At 40.7% G+C, this 12,899-nt stretch overlaps 1 protein-coding gene across 1 annotated transcript in view; it reads left to right on the top strand.

Annotated features, from left to right (window-relative positions):
- fer1l4 (fer-1 like family member 4) overlaps positions 1-12,693 on the top strand; it is a 70,148-nt gene extending 57,455 nt beyond the window's left edge. Inside the window, exons 32-44 of the mRNA XM_034082539.1 lie at positions 2,014-2,148; positions 2,802-2,921; positions 3,421-3,548; positions 4,019-4,189; positions 6,610-6,764; positions 8,880-9,061; positions 9,331-9,416; positions 9,506-9,604; positions 10,531-10,648; positions 11,203-11,326; positions 11,587-11,882; positions 12,078-12,178; positions 12,293-12,693. Of these exons, the coding sequence (XP_033938430.1) occupies positions 2,014-2,148; positions 2,802-2,921; positions 3,421-3,548; positions 4,019-4,189; positions 6,610-6,764; positions 8,880-9,061; positions 9,331-9,416; positions 9,506-9,604; positions 10,531-10,648; positions 11,203-11,326; positions 11,587-11,882; positions 12,078-12,178; positions 12,293-12,473 (1,896 nt within the window). The 3' untranslated portion in view covers positions 12,474-12,693. The remainder of the gene's footprint in view (positions 1-2,013; positions 2,149-2,801; positions 2,922-3,420; positions 3,549-4,018; positions 4,190-6,609; positions 6,765-8,879; positions 9,062-9,330; positions 9,417-9,505; positions 9,605-10,530; positions 10,649-11,202; positions 11,327-11,586; positions 11,883-12,077; positions 12,179-12,292) is intronic.
- Positions 12,694-12,899: the final 206 nt, after the last annotated feature.

Genomic DNA, 12,899 nt, shown 5'->3' with positions numbered 1-12,899 from the left:
ATTAACATTGGAATTTACTGTGTAAGCGGCCGCGGGGGGAGAGCTTTAGAGAGCTCTCTCCTGAAAGACTGAGAGGCTCTGATAACCTCGGCTCAGTGAGGTAAAGGCACACCTTTATATGATCATTATAGTTATAAAAAAATAAGAGTAGTATGACAGTAAAAACAGTAAAAAAAAGTAGTTATTAATAAACAAGAAAAAGGGGAGTGATTTGTAAAATATCCATAAATAAAAATAAAATCTGCTTTGTTCTGTTTCATATGGGTGTTGAGAGATATATCCATAGATCTCTTAATGTTGCTCTCAAAGTGCACCAGATTGATGCTTTTAACTTCAATATAAAAAAATAAAAAATCCTCCCAGGGGAGCATGCCAGGGGACCCCCCTAGAGGAGGTTAGGTCCCCCCCCCCCCACTTAAATCATGTTAAAATAGATAGGATACGAAATAGATTTGCACACATCTTGTGTCCATATCTTTCTGTTTTGGTGGTCATGCCACAACCGTGCACGTGCATACGCGAGTCATAGTGAGTGTCTGCATTTGGGGGGGGGGGGGGGGGGGGGGGGGGGGGAGCGCCAGCTAAAATCTTGCCTAGGGCAGCAAATTGGTCAAGACATTGAATCAAATGTGTTATGCAAATCTAATGTGTGTATGGTAACTGCAGCTCTACAGAGGTTTTTTACTCTCTTATGGGGCGGTGGTGGCGAAGTCGATAGGGACTTGGCTTGGCAACTGGAAGGTCACCAGTTCAAGTCCCGGCAAGACCAAGTGCTACCGAGGTGTCCCTGAGCAAGGCACCGTTCCCCACACTGCTCCCCGGGCGCTGTTCAAAATGGCTGCCCACTGCTCCTAACACTAGGGTGGGTCAAATGCAGAGAAACAATTTCCCCACGGGGATTAATAAAGTATATCAAATCAAAAAAAATCAAATCAAAATATACTGTGGCTCCTAGTTTAGTTTTTATTTCATTTACTGTATGGTTTAGGGACTCCCGGAGTCAGCAGCAACAGGCAGGTGTTTTCATTAAATAAGCTCGGATAAACTCCACTTACATAACCTATTTTATACAGTTAATGTTCACTACCTGTCAGGAACTAAGTTGCAGACGGATAGAGTTATGCAGTTAAAGATTAACCAATGAAGAAAATCAAACATTAAGTTACTAACAAGACAAGTTTTCTCAGGAGTTGGTGGAGACCAAAATAGAGCTCAAAAGGGAGTTAATCTTGGTCTTAAAGAGGATATCTTATGTTCATATCAGGCTCATATTTGGAATTTGTGCTTAGCGTTTCAATGTGTTGGAGTGCCTGCCAATAGAAGCGTGAATTATATATAGTGATGTCACTATGTTACAGAAGAAAACAAAGGTGTTTCAGGCAGGGGGGGGGAGTGTGTGGGAGAAAAACTCCAACTGGAGGGCACTTTGGGATTTTAGCCTTTGTAGACCATTTACATGCACAGCAACCTTTCTAACACACTACAGGAAAGGGAAAACCACAAAAACCATAATAGGCCACCTTTAATGGCTGCCTACCTGAAGAACAATAACCATAAAGATCATTTTAAATACACTGTTTTATACATTGTTCTAAATCATGTGAATAAAGGAGTCAATTTCCCCTCTGTGGGAAGAATAAAGGTATTCTGAGTCCACACTACAACTGTAGTGATAATCGTGAGCGACTATGTTGGAATGTTTTTATGTTGCAAGGTATTGTGGAAGTTCATACCTCTCCTAAACATCACCTTTCAAAATGAGCCAAAAAACAGCTAGAAAGCTTTCTATCTATCCACAAAAACCATTGCACGGTTTCCTACTCAAAGAAGCTGCCAAGACAAAAATATTTGCTGTCGAGAAAACGTTAGGATATGAACCAAAATGGACCATGGAAAGACAATCCAAATCCAAAACCTTTTTCTACTTTTTCTGCTACTTATCCTCAGTTTAGTTTCCTGTTAAAGACAGGACTTGAGTACTCATTATTAAACGCTGCCTCTGTTTGTGTTCAGCTGTACGCAGGTGATCTGGAGTCAGATTTCAGTCAGTTTCAGGACTGGCTGCAGATCTTCCCGCTGTATAAAGGCAGAGCGAACATCGAGGGTGACGAGGAGGATGAAGAGGAGAGGCTGATGGGAAAATACAAGGTACTGTGGTTGTATAGCTGTGTTTCTGACTGTCACTTTACAGAGAAGTAGGGCTCAACTGAATGTTATGTTGAGTTTTTTTACGAATGAATGAGTGTCTGTTGTCATATTCAAACAAAATCCTAATGTCATTCATTCAGATAAAACTGGTTAGCTTTAAATCAACTTTCTTCAGTAACATAACTTGTAACTTAGTGCATCCCTTTGTGCAGCAAGCAGGAGCACTAACCGTTTTTGACTGAAGTGAGAATGTTTCTGAAAGGATAAACACCGACAAATATGGAAAGAAACTGAATATTTTCTTTATTGACAGACATGTTGTAAAATGGGGAAATTATTACATCAGTTAATTTTCAATATGTTCGACTCTGACTTCACCGTGCTCCGGAGTTATTGCAAATGTTTGGAAAAGAAAATCAGAGGCATCCTGCAAATGCCACAACTTAAATGTAATTATACAAATAGTAAAATATTATTAATATAAGTGTAGCCATCTTAATTTGTAACTCTGCAGAATCAATGTGTTCAAAAACAAAAAAGCAAAGCAACGCAGCATTCAAATGGTGATGTAAGGTTCGATTTCAACATTAGCATTCTTTTTTCCAAATAGCCCTGCAGAGAAGTGTTCATTCCCCCATGCTTTCCATTCCCAGGGCTCCTTCCTGGTATACCCGATTGATTCAGGAGATGAAGAAGACACAAAATGTCAGATCACTAACGGGATCCCCAAAAACTCTCCGATCAAAGTCCTGGTCCGAGTCTACATCGTCAAGGTAACTGCAGGTCTCTCCGGCCGTCCTTATTATGTCTCTGTCTCTAATTCACTTGAAAATCTCCTTTACACAGACTTTGAGATCAATTCAAGGAGATTTAAGCAGTCTCAAGTTAATACGGATGTCTCTGTATGAACTACATAAGCGTTATAGTTGTTATCTTCAATTAATATCTATTCTATATATTCTAAATTCTATAGTATTCAAGACGCTGCATCTACTGCATACAGAACAGCAAAAGTTTTTGCAGACAAAGTCTCACACTGAATAGTTTGCAAATGAAACAGGATACGGTTTTTTCTTTTAATATTTTTTTTCTCTTTCTCTTTTATTTGTAGACAAAATTAAAGTCCCATCTTTTTTTGTCAACAGTATTGCTTGTAAATATAGATAGGAATGTCTGGGATGTCATCATTTCATCCTTGACCAATGTATTATCTGGTAGTTATTGTTAAAAAGGATAAGTTAGTGTTTTACCGTCTCTGTTCCTGTCCTCCAGGCCACCACTCTGGCTCCCACCGACCCCAACGGTAAGGCCGACCCGTATCTGGTGGTCCGAGCCGGAAAGCAGAGTCTGGACACCGTCGATCGATACATCCCCAAACAGCTGAACCCAACGTTCGGAGAGTCAGTACCTGTCTGTCCACCTGTCCCTGTCTGTCCACCCGTCCCTGTCTGTCCACCTGTACCTGTCTGTCCACCTGTACCTGTCTGTCCACCTGCACCTGTGCTTTACGTTCTGACTGTCTGTCGTTGTGTTCATTATGTTATTTAGTCTTAGTCCTCTGCCAAAGGTCTTAGTTTCCTTTTAGTCAAGTCTTAGTGGACTATAAGTTGATTGAAAACAATTACGTTTAGTTTCATTCAATGAAAACATTTATTTTTAGGCGTAGTCAACATGGACACTGGCTTTTTGTGTTCACCCAACTGTTGTTTTAGGTAACTGAAAATATTGTAATACTCTGGCTAGTGTCAGAAAAAAAGGCTGTTTAGGTTTGTAACATCAAAGTGTGTGGTTAGTTTGAGGTTAAGTAGTGGAGTCCACTTGACTGTGTCGCAGTTCATTTTACCAAAATCTGTCTGAAACTGTCTTTCAGGGTGTTTGAGCTCACAGTGTCTTTCCCACTGGAGACGGAGTTGGTCATCACGGTGATGGACCACGATCTTATCGGCGCTGATGACATGATTGGTGAGACGCGGGTGGACCTGGAGAACCGGTTCTACAGCCGCCACCGGCCGTCCTGCGGCCTCGCTCTTTATTACGACACGTGAGTACCACAACTGCACCACAGTTTTCTCAGAACTGCAACATAAACAATGTTGGTGTAAAAACTGTGAAATGTCAACCAATAGGTACCAATAGTAGGAATATTTATACTAAAAAAATATTGGAGTACAGTACTACCGGTACCACTTTACAATAAGACTACCCTTATAAAGGGTTTACGAATATTTAGTAATTAATTTATTAATTAGGTTGTGAACACTTTATAAATCATTAATAAGCTTTTATAAGACATGAGATAAACAGGTCAACTATGACCGGTTGCTTGCCAAATAGTGAGCCCACATTTATCTATACTGCTAAGCCTTATATTGGCTACTTAGCTTACTTCGTCTTCTTCATCAGCTAGCATCCTTGGTATCTGTTGTTCACTGAGTTGATTCCCCCCATCCATCTTGATGTTTCTTGACATCTCTTTATGACCATTTATGAATGAGTTACTAACATTTATATCTGCCAAAAGGGAGCCTTATTGTAAAGTGTGAAACACATCACCATCTATTGATGAGTCACTAACATTTATAACTCCTGAAAGGGTGCGTTGTTTTTAAGTTTAAAACACATGTCCATTTATGAATGAGTTATAACATTCACGCTGACCTAATACACATTGTTCACATGAAATGCAAAGTAAGAGCCAAGCAAAACATTTTATTCACACATGAAGAAAATTAGGACTCAAAGTAATGACTGTTTATGACTGATATTTATATTTATTTATAAATATAAATGTTATTATTATAAACATATTATATATTATTTATTATTAACATTAACATATTAATAAACAGAAGCCGTTTGTTCTTATCTAGGGTTGCAACTTCCAGAAATGGAGAAACAGGACACATGCATGTGTCCCCCCGCGCGAAGATTTTCGGGTTTCTGGCGGATTTAGTTACTTTTTTTTGTTACTTTATTTCGGTTTTAGGGTTAGGGTTAGGTTAGGGTTATGTTATTTAATACTTTTTGGGGAGCCAGCCCCTAGGGTTCGAAAATGTTTTTGGGGGTCAAACCCCCCAAAACCCTCAAAATGCATAGAAAACTATGCATACCTATAACACAATACAAACACAATGGTCTTACACCTGCATTAGGCTACTACATCACATTGTACATCAGCATGTTCAAATCGGATAGGTGGGCACTAGGGACATCTGGGCACCTCGATGTACAATTGGCTATTTTGTCCAAAATGTTAAAAAATAAAATATTTGAAAAATGGTATGAAGTAATGCAAAGTATACATGATGTGAACATGCATGGTACATCATTATTAGACTTAATGTTATCCTTCAACCAACCATTTTCCCAGCAATCAGCTGACTGACTCTCTCACACACTTACACACACTTACACACACTTACACACACACACACACACACACACACACACACACACACACACACACACACACACACACACACACACACACACACACACACACACACACACACACACACTTACACACACACACACACTTACACACACACACACGCCACACAAACAATGATGCCGCGCCCGCTGACTAAAAACATAAGCAACACATAAATAAAGTACTCGAATTTCACTCACCATAAAACTGCATTCATGCACCGTCTGTTTTAAATGCAGAGCGAATCACAATAGTACGATCTAAGCATGAAGAATAGTCCACAAGGCACCATCACAACAAACACGGCCGAGTTCAAGTTATGTTCTGAGCAGGCTGAGTCCCTGTAGCATCACAGAGCTGCTAGCAGAGAGACAGGAAGCTAACAACAGCAGTCACTGGACAGACCTGTCACTCAATGTGACCACGCCCTAATTGATGCATAACTTTAAGGCTTAATATAACTTAAACTAATTATAAATTATGATTTACAAGGCTCCCTTTTGGCAGTTATAAATGTTAGTAACTCATAAATAAATGGTCATAAAGAGATGCCAAGAAACATCAAGATGGATTGGGGGGGAATTGACTCAGTGAACAACAGATACCAAGGATGCTGGCTGCTGAAGAAGACAAAGTAAGCTAGGTAGCCAATATAAGGCGTAGTCATCTTGCCAAATAGTGAGCCTGTGTCGATGTATGAAAACTATGTTATAAATGGTTCTTAATGATTAATAAAGTGTTTACAACCTAATTAATAACATAATTATAAACCCTTTATGAATCCTTTATAAGGGTAGTCTTATTGTAAAGTGGTACCATACTGCCAATCGGAATAAGAATACTTTATTTCTCTTGGGGGGTGAAATTAGGTATAACCACATTAGCTAAGGGCTGCACATAACAATTTAAAAGTTGATTAACATCAGTATACCTGTCTCTTATAAAAGAAAGGATATACTGTACTTCAGCTATCCCCTTGGTAAAGTGTAAATGTCTTCTGTGTGTCCCTCTTCTGGACTGTCTCTCTGCAGTGATGGTTACAATGTGTGGCGCGATGCTAAAAGGCCGTCCGCTATTTTGGCTGAGCTCTGCAACAAGAACGGCATCCTGTCTCCAGAGTACAGGACCTCAGAGGTCAAAGTCCTCAACAAAATCTTCAAGATCCCATCTGACGCAATACCTGAAGGTAGGACACACAGACAGACCATAACTACTACACTGTCCTATACTATTTTGCATTGTTGGAGGGGCTTGGGACTTAAGATTGTCATTGCCATAACTACACTGTATAGCTACTGACAATAAAGCCTTTGAATCTTGAATCTTGAATAGTAAAATAAAATAGTAAATTCACCAGGCTGCAAAGTCGTGATGGCGTTTAATGCCCTAGACCAGGGGTTCCCAAACTTTGCCATGCCAAGGACCCCATATAGCATTATCCTCTATTAAACTTGTTTCGGCAAATTCAGATGATAAATACAACTTTGAAGCTTGTGACGGCATAATTACAAGCGGAGAACGGAGTAACTTTACGTCACAGCAGGCATAACAACAGCCGGTGTTTCTCGTGAGTGGTTTCCCCCGGAAAACAAACACAATACACACAAATGCCAAATGACACAAACACACACACGTATACACACACAAACACTCGCGAGCTTCCCCCAGACCAGTAATCCAAACGAAAATATCTTCCCTCCGTAGTATTTAGTTTGCTCCGCTAATAATCAATCAGATCGATGGATTCCAGAGAAGAGGAAACTTTAAAGGCCTTTTTCTCAAAATGATGACTCAGTGACAGTCATTATATAATGTGACATATTTTGCTTAATATTTGGAGTACAAAAACAATCCTGATATCATTAGAAAGCTAGGAATATCCTCTTTCCAGTTCCCTGAGGGGAGATAGCGCAAATGAAGCTGCTGACGTTTCTTCTTCTTCTTCTTCTTCTTCTTCTTCTTCTTCTTCTTCTTCTTCTTCTTCTTCTTCTTCTTCTTCTTCTTCTTCTTCTTCTTCTTCTTCTTCGGGTTTACTGGCAGGCCGCAAACAACTTCATGGCGTATACTGCCACCCGAAGTCCCCGGAGTTGGGGACTGGCTTCAATAGAAGCTGCTGGGACTCCCAGAAGCCTTCCGAGTAAATCGCCAGAACGCCGACACCTCCTCATCACTCCACCGCTCCCATGTTTTTTTTTGTGTTCCCATAAGTTATTCTCTCTCCGTTGGTGCGCGGGGCTAATGCTAATGCTAATACTGCTAATGCCAGCAAATACAATGGCGGCTTCAAAAAACTTTTCCGAGTTTTACGGGCCGTGGTTTGCAATTCGTCCAGCCAATCAGAAATTGGACCTTTTTTCTCCCCAGGAAAGTCCCACCTCTCTAGCAGGCACTAAAAAGGGGGTAAAAGTTCTCATGAACTAAGTTCTCTTTTTGGTGTGAACACAAAATCCCAGGAACTATCGGAACTGAACGGGAAAAGTACGGGGAAAAGTACTCCGGTGTGAAATCGCCTAATGCGACTGATTACGATGGAGCAGGTCACATAGGTCTGTGTTTACATTAGCAAACATTGCTAAAACTCAGAGCAAACGCTGTACTGGAGAGAGTATGTGTAAAGAAGCCGGATGTAAAAGTCACCTTGTGGTAAACCCGCGGGAGAGGAAGCCTTTGAGCTCCATACTGTTTCAGAAATAAACCTTGATGTGGTTTGGAACTTAATATGGCGTTCAATCACGGCAGCATTTAGCTAAGAATCTGTTGAGTTATCAGCCTTCTCTTCCCAGAGCTCACTGCTTGCATGTGGACGCTCCAAAGGGGCGTGGCCAGCAGCAGCTGGGTTACATTTAAAGGGCCAGACCCAGAATCAGCACTTTAGTAACAGGGCTGAAATAGAGGGGTATGAGGCATGCTACAATGGGTGATCTGTTTGGTATTTTTAGCAAAACACTTCATAGACATGTTTTGTATAGATATGGCCCCATAATATACCTAATATAGTATAATATGGGAACTTTAAGAGGGCCTGTAGAAGCTTTATAATTAGCTAGCTAGCTAGTTAACTGTTATGCTTTATGTCTTAGAGCAAAACATGAAAATCTTAATCTTGTGTTAGCCACAGTCCTTATTTCAGGAATCTAATCAGGCACCCATTAAAAAAACTGTATGTCTTGCAAAAGCCTATTTTGGATTTATTAGGATTTATTCCTGGAGCAGCTACTTCTACTGCTGCCCTCATTCTGCAGCAGCCTCCAGTAACAGTAGAGTCTTACATAGCAGCTGTTGTTATTGTTATTGTTGTCAGGTCTGCTGAAGAAGAACCAGCGGTCTCCAGAGGAGGAGGCAGAGATAGAGGAGCACGTGGCCCTGAGCGTGCTGCAGCGCTGGGGGGAGATGAACGAGTTCCTCCCTGGAGCCGTCCCTCTGGTGCCAGAGCACGTGGAGATCAGGTCTCTGCTGAGCCAAGATAAACCTGGACTGCCACAGGTAAACAACCAGAACTACAGTCACAACAAACCCAATTATTAACATGTAATTAATATACTTAATAGCCAATGTGTGTGTGTGTGTGTGTGTGTGTGTGTGTGTGTGTGTGTGTGTGTGTGTGTGTGTGTGTGTGTGTGTGTGTGTGTGTGTGTGTGTGTGTGTGTGTGTGTGTGTGTGTGTGTGTGTGTGTGTGTGTGTGTGTGTGTGTGTGTGTGTGTGTGTGTGTGTGTGTGTGTGTGTGTGTGTGTGTGTGTGTGTGTGTGTTGCAGGGTTACCTTCATATGTGGGTGGACATGTTTCCTAATGATGTCCCTGCTCCGCCCCCTGTTGACATCAAACCACGCCTACCTGAACAGTAAGTCAACACAGTAAAGTCAAATAGAGTCTGAATGAGTTGAGAAGGAGATACAGTGTGTAACCTCTCTTGTTGTTTCCTGGCGACAGGTACGAGCTGCGAGTGATCATATGGAACACCGACGACGTCTTTCTGGACGATGTGAACCCGTTCACCGGCATCCCGTCCTCCGACATCTACGTGAAAGGGTTAGATTCACACACAAGATAATTCTGAAGGGTTGTCAAGGATATATTTTTTATGACAGTTCTCAAATGTGCGGCTTTTGCTGCCACTTAACCTGCACAAATACTACAAAAAAGAAAAGTACTTACTGCACTGCGAAGCAATTGCTGTGTTTGGTGCTCCTGTTCTATAAGGCCATATTTAAATCAGATATTATTGTTTAACATTTGCAAAAGAGCTTCATAAAAAATGGGCAGTGAGATTATTAGTGACTTCAGAGTGTTGTTGGTAACTAAAGAGCAGTTATAATGACTCTCATGCCCTGACTTTGAACTGATAATGGTGCAGTGAATTATATATATTTGATGTCCTCCTGCTTTCAAGGGGCCCTATTACTGTAATGTGTTATATGTTTTTGTGCATGTAAATGGTCTGCAAAGGCTAAAATCCTAGAGTTCCCTCCAGAGGGAGACCTTTTTGAACAGTAGAGGCACAAAATACAAATATGTGCTCTTTAAATCATGCCATGTTTTTAAAAGTCTAAAGGTGTACGACTGGGATATTCATTTGTTAATATTATAAATGAATTTTCTCTTTCACATTTCAATTATTTTCTTACGTTTTGAAGAATGTCTATCTACCTCAGTGGACAGGACATTTAGCTTGCACTCCAATAATGTAATTACCATTGTCCTGCGTACCGTGTTCTTTGTACAAAGGAAACGTTTATGTTTTGTCACATGGATAATTGCTATCAAGCAAAAGAAAGGGAAAATTGCACTCAGCTGCAAAAATGTATGGTGTGTTTGCGCTGTAATACATCTCACACAATATGCTTTGTGAATCAGACCTTGGTGACGTTGCAGTTTGAATTGTACTATCAGCGTTTGCAGTCCAGTCTTGGTGAATTCCCCCCTCAGTGCTTTATTCTGATCTGTTCTGTGTGCAGCTGGATAAAAGGACTTGACGGGGAAAAACAGGAGACTGACGTCCACTTTAGCTCTCTGACTGGAGAAGGAAACTTCAACTGGAGATTTGTCTTTCGCTTCGACTACCTTCCTACAGAGGTACAAAATAAATGATATATGATGCACCTGGAGACACCTGCTGATGGAGGACTTCTCTTCTGAATCTGATGATTATAGCAACCTGCTCTGGCGTAAATACATTATCTATTTAAAGTCAAAGAATTGTGAAATCATCCATAATAATTTCACAGTATCCAAGGGCATGTTTTCGTATGTGCTGTTTTATCAGGACAGTCCACAACCCAACGGCATTAGGTTAACAATGATTTAAATTGAGAAACGCATTAAACAAACACACCATTAAATAAGCTGAAACAAAAACACTTGTTTCCTCTTTGGTTTGATTATTTAATAATGAATTTACCAGTTTATCCTAGAGCTTTAGGGTCACGTTTCCGTCGTCCACGCAAAATATCAATGTTTGTTCAAGATATCCAATAAATGTTATGATCATATTCCACTCAGTGAAGAGGATGCTTGATACTTCGCAATTTCAAGCAAAACTTAAGACATATTTCCAAAGTGGTCCCTGCAAGAAAAAACAAACTGATCTGGGCGTTATGATGAGTACATCTCCTCCTCTCACCCGGCAGAAAGAGGTGGTGTTTAAGAAGAAGGAGTCCTTCTTCTCTCTGGAGGCGTCAGAGTTTCGACAGCCGGCCGTTCTGACGCTGCAGGTCTGGGACTATGACCGCATCGCTGCCAATGACTTTCTGGGTGAGAAACACCAACGGAAAAGACTATAATGTCTAGAATGTTTTAAAATGTACCTTTCCTGAAATAGGCTTATAATGAAGGACAGGTTACATGAATGTAAACACAAACTAACACTGTGAGCAACACAAAGATCTCAGTTCAAACATGGACAAATACAATTAAAACATTTTCACCATATCATTACAGAGCTAATTATTTTGATATGACAACCATGTCTTCTAAGAAACTACAGCTTATCCTCATCATCCTTTCTCCTTCAGGCTCCATAGAGTTGCGTCTGAACGACATGGTGCGGGCGGCAAAGTCCTCCACTAAGTGTAAGATCGCGTTGGCGAAGGATCGGGCCAGCCCTCGATTCTCCATCTTCCGCGCCAAGAAGATGAAGGGCTGGTGGCCGCTGATCCGCCAGAAGACAGCCGAGGACTTCGAGAGGGAGGAGAAGGAGAAGGAGGAGGCCAAGAAAAAAGGAAAGAAGAAGAAGAAGGACAAGAGGAGTGCCATGAGACAGGAGGACATCCAGTTCACCGACAGCAGCGGCAGCACGTTCCTGCTAATGGTATACGAGAAAACAACAATATGCTAATAATGCTAATGCTATTCCACAAAGGCAGGATGCAGTCACTTAAAATTAGCAGTACGGATTTGAATCAGAATTCTTGATTTGATCAGGTTTTCCACTCACATAATCTAATTTATATATATTTTTTGTGTTATTGAATTTATATATAAAATTGTTTTTGTGTGTGTTTAGGGAAAGGTGGAGGCAGAGTTGCAGCTGGTAACATTGGAGCAGGCGGAGGCTAACCCTGTGGGACGGGCCCGCAAAGAGCCAGAGCCTCTGGATAAACCAAAGTATGAGACACACACACACACACACACACACACACGCACGCACGCACGCATGCACACACACACACACATTAATAATAATAAAACTGTTAAACTGTTTCCTGTCCTCTCCTGCAGTCGTCCCTCGACCACCTTCACCTGGTTCGTCAACCCGATGAAGACCTTTATCTTCCTCATCTGGAAGAAGTTTAAGAAGTTCATCATCGCCTTGGTCATCCTCGCCATCCTCACACTCTTCCTCGGGCTCATCGTCTACACGCTGCCGCAGCAGATCGCCTCCATCATCATCAAAGGATGAAGAAGACTGTCTCCTGGACTGTTTCCTGGACTGATCTACATTACATGTTACTTTTACATGTTACTTGTACATCGCATTCACTACTTAGTCTGATCAGTTAAACTCATGATTTATTATGTTTACGCTGACTGCACTACATTACCCAGCATCCTCATTTATATAGACACAAATTACTGCAAATTGTAATACACATATTTATATCATGTAAATTGAAGACAGTGTGCACTCAAAAATAAATAAATATAATTATCTTGTATAAAACTCTATTTTTGTTGATTACATGTTATATATTGAAGGTAAATAAATTAATACAAATTCATATTTTCTGTTTAACTTTGCACTGACTCAGACTGAATTTCATATTCTAATCTCTACCAGTTTGTTCAATATGAACGTTAGCTGAATATTATTAGAATGATTAGACAA

This window comes from Pseudochaenichthys georgianus, chromosome 5, assembly GCF_902827115.2.
Source record: "Pseudochaenichthys georgianus chromosome 5, fPseGeo1.2, whole genome shotgun sequence".
Lineage (NCBI taxonomy): Eukaryota > Metazoa > Chordata > Actinopteri > Perciformes > Channichthyidae > Pseudochaenichthys > Pseudochaenichthys georgianus.
The sequence above is the reverse complement of the archived record's forward strand: the minus strand, read 5'-3'. Positions and strand labels throughout refer to the sequence as shown.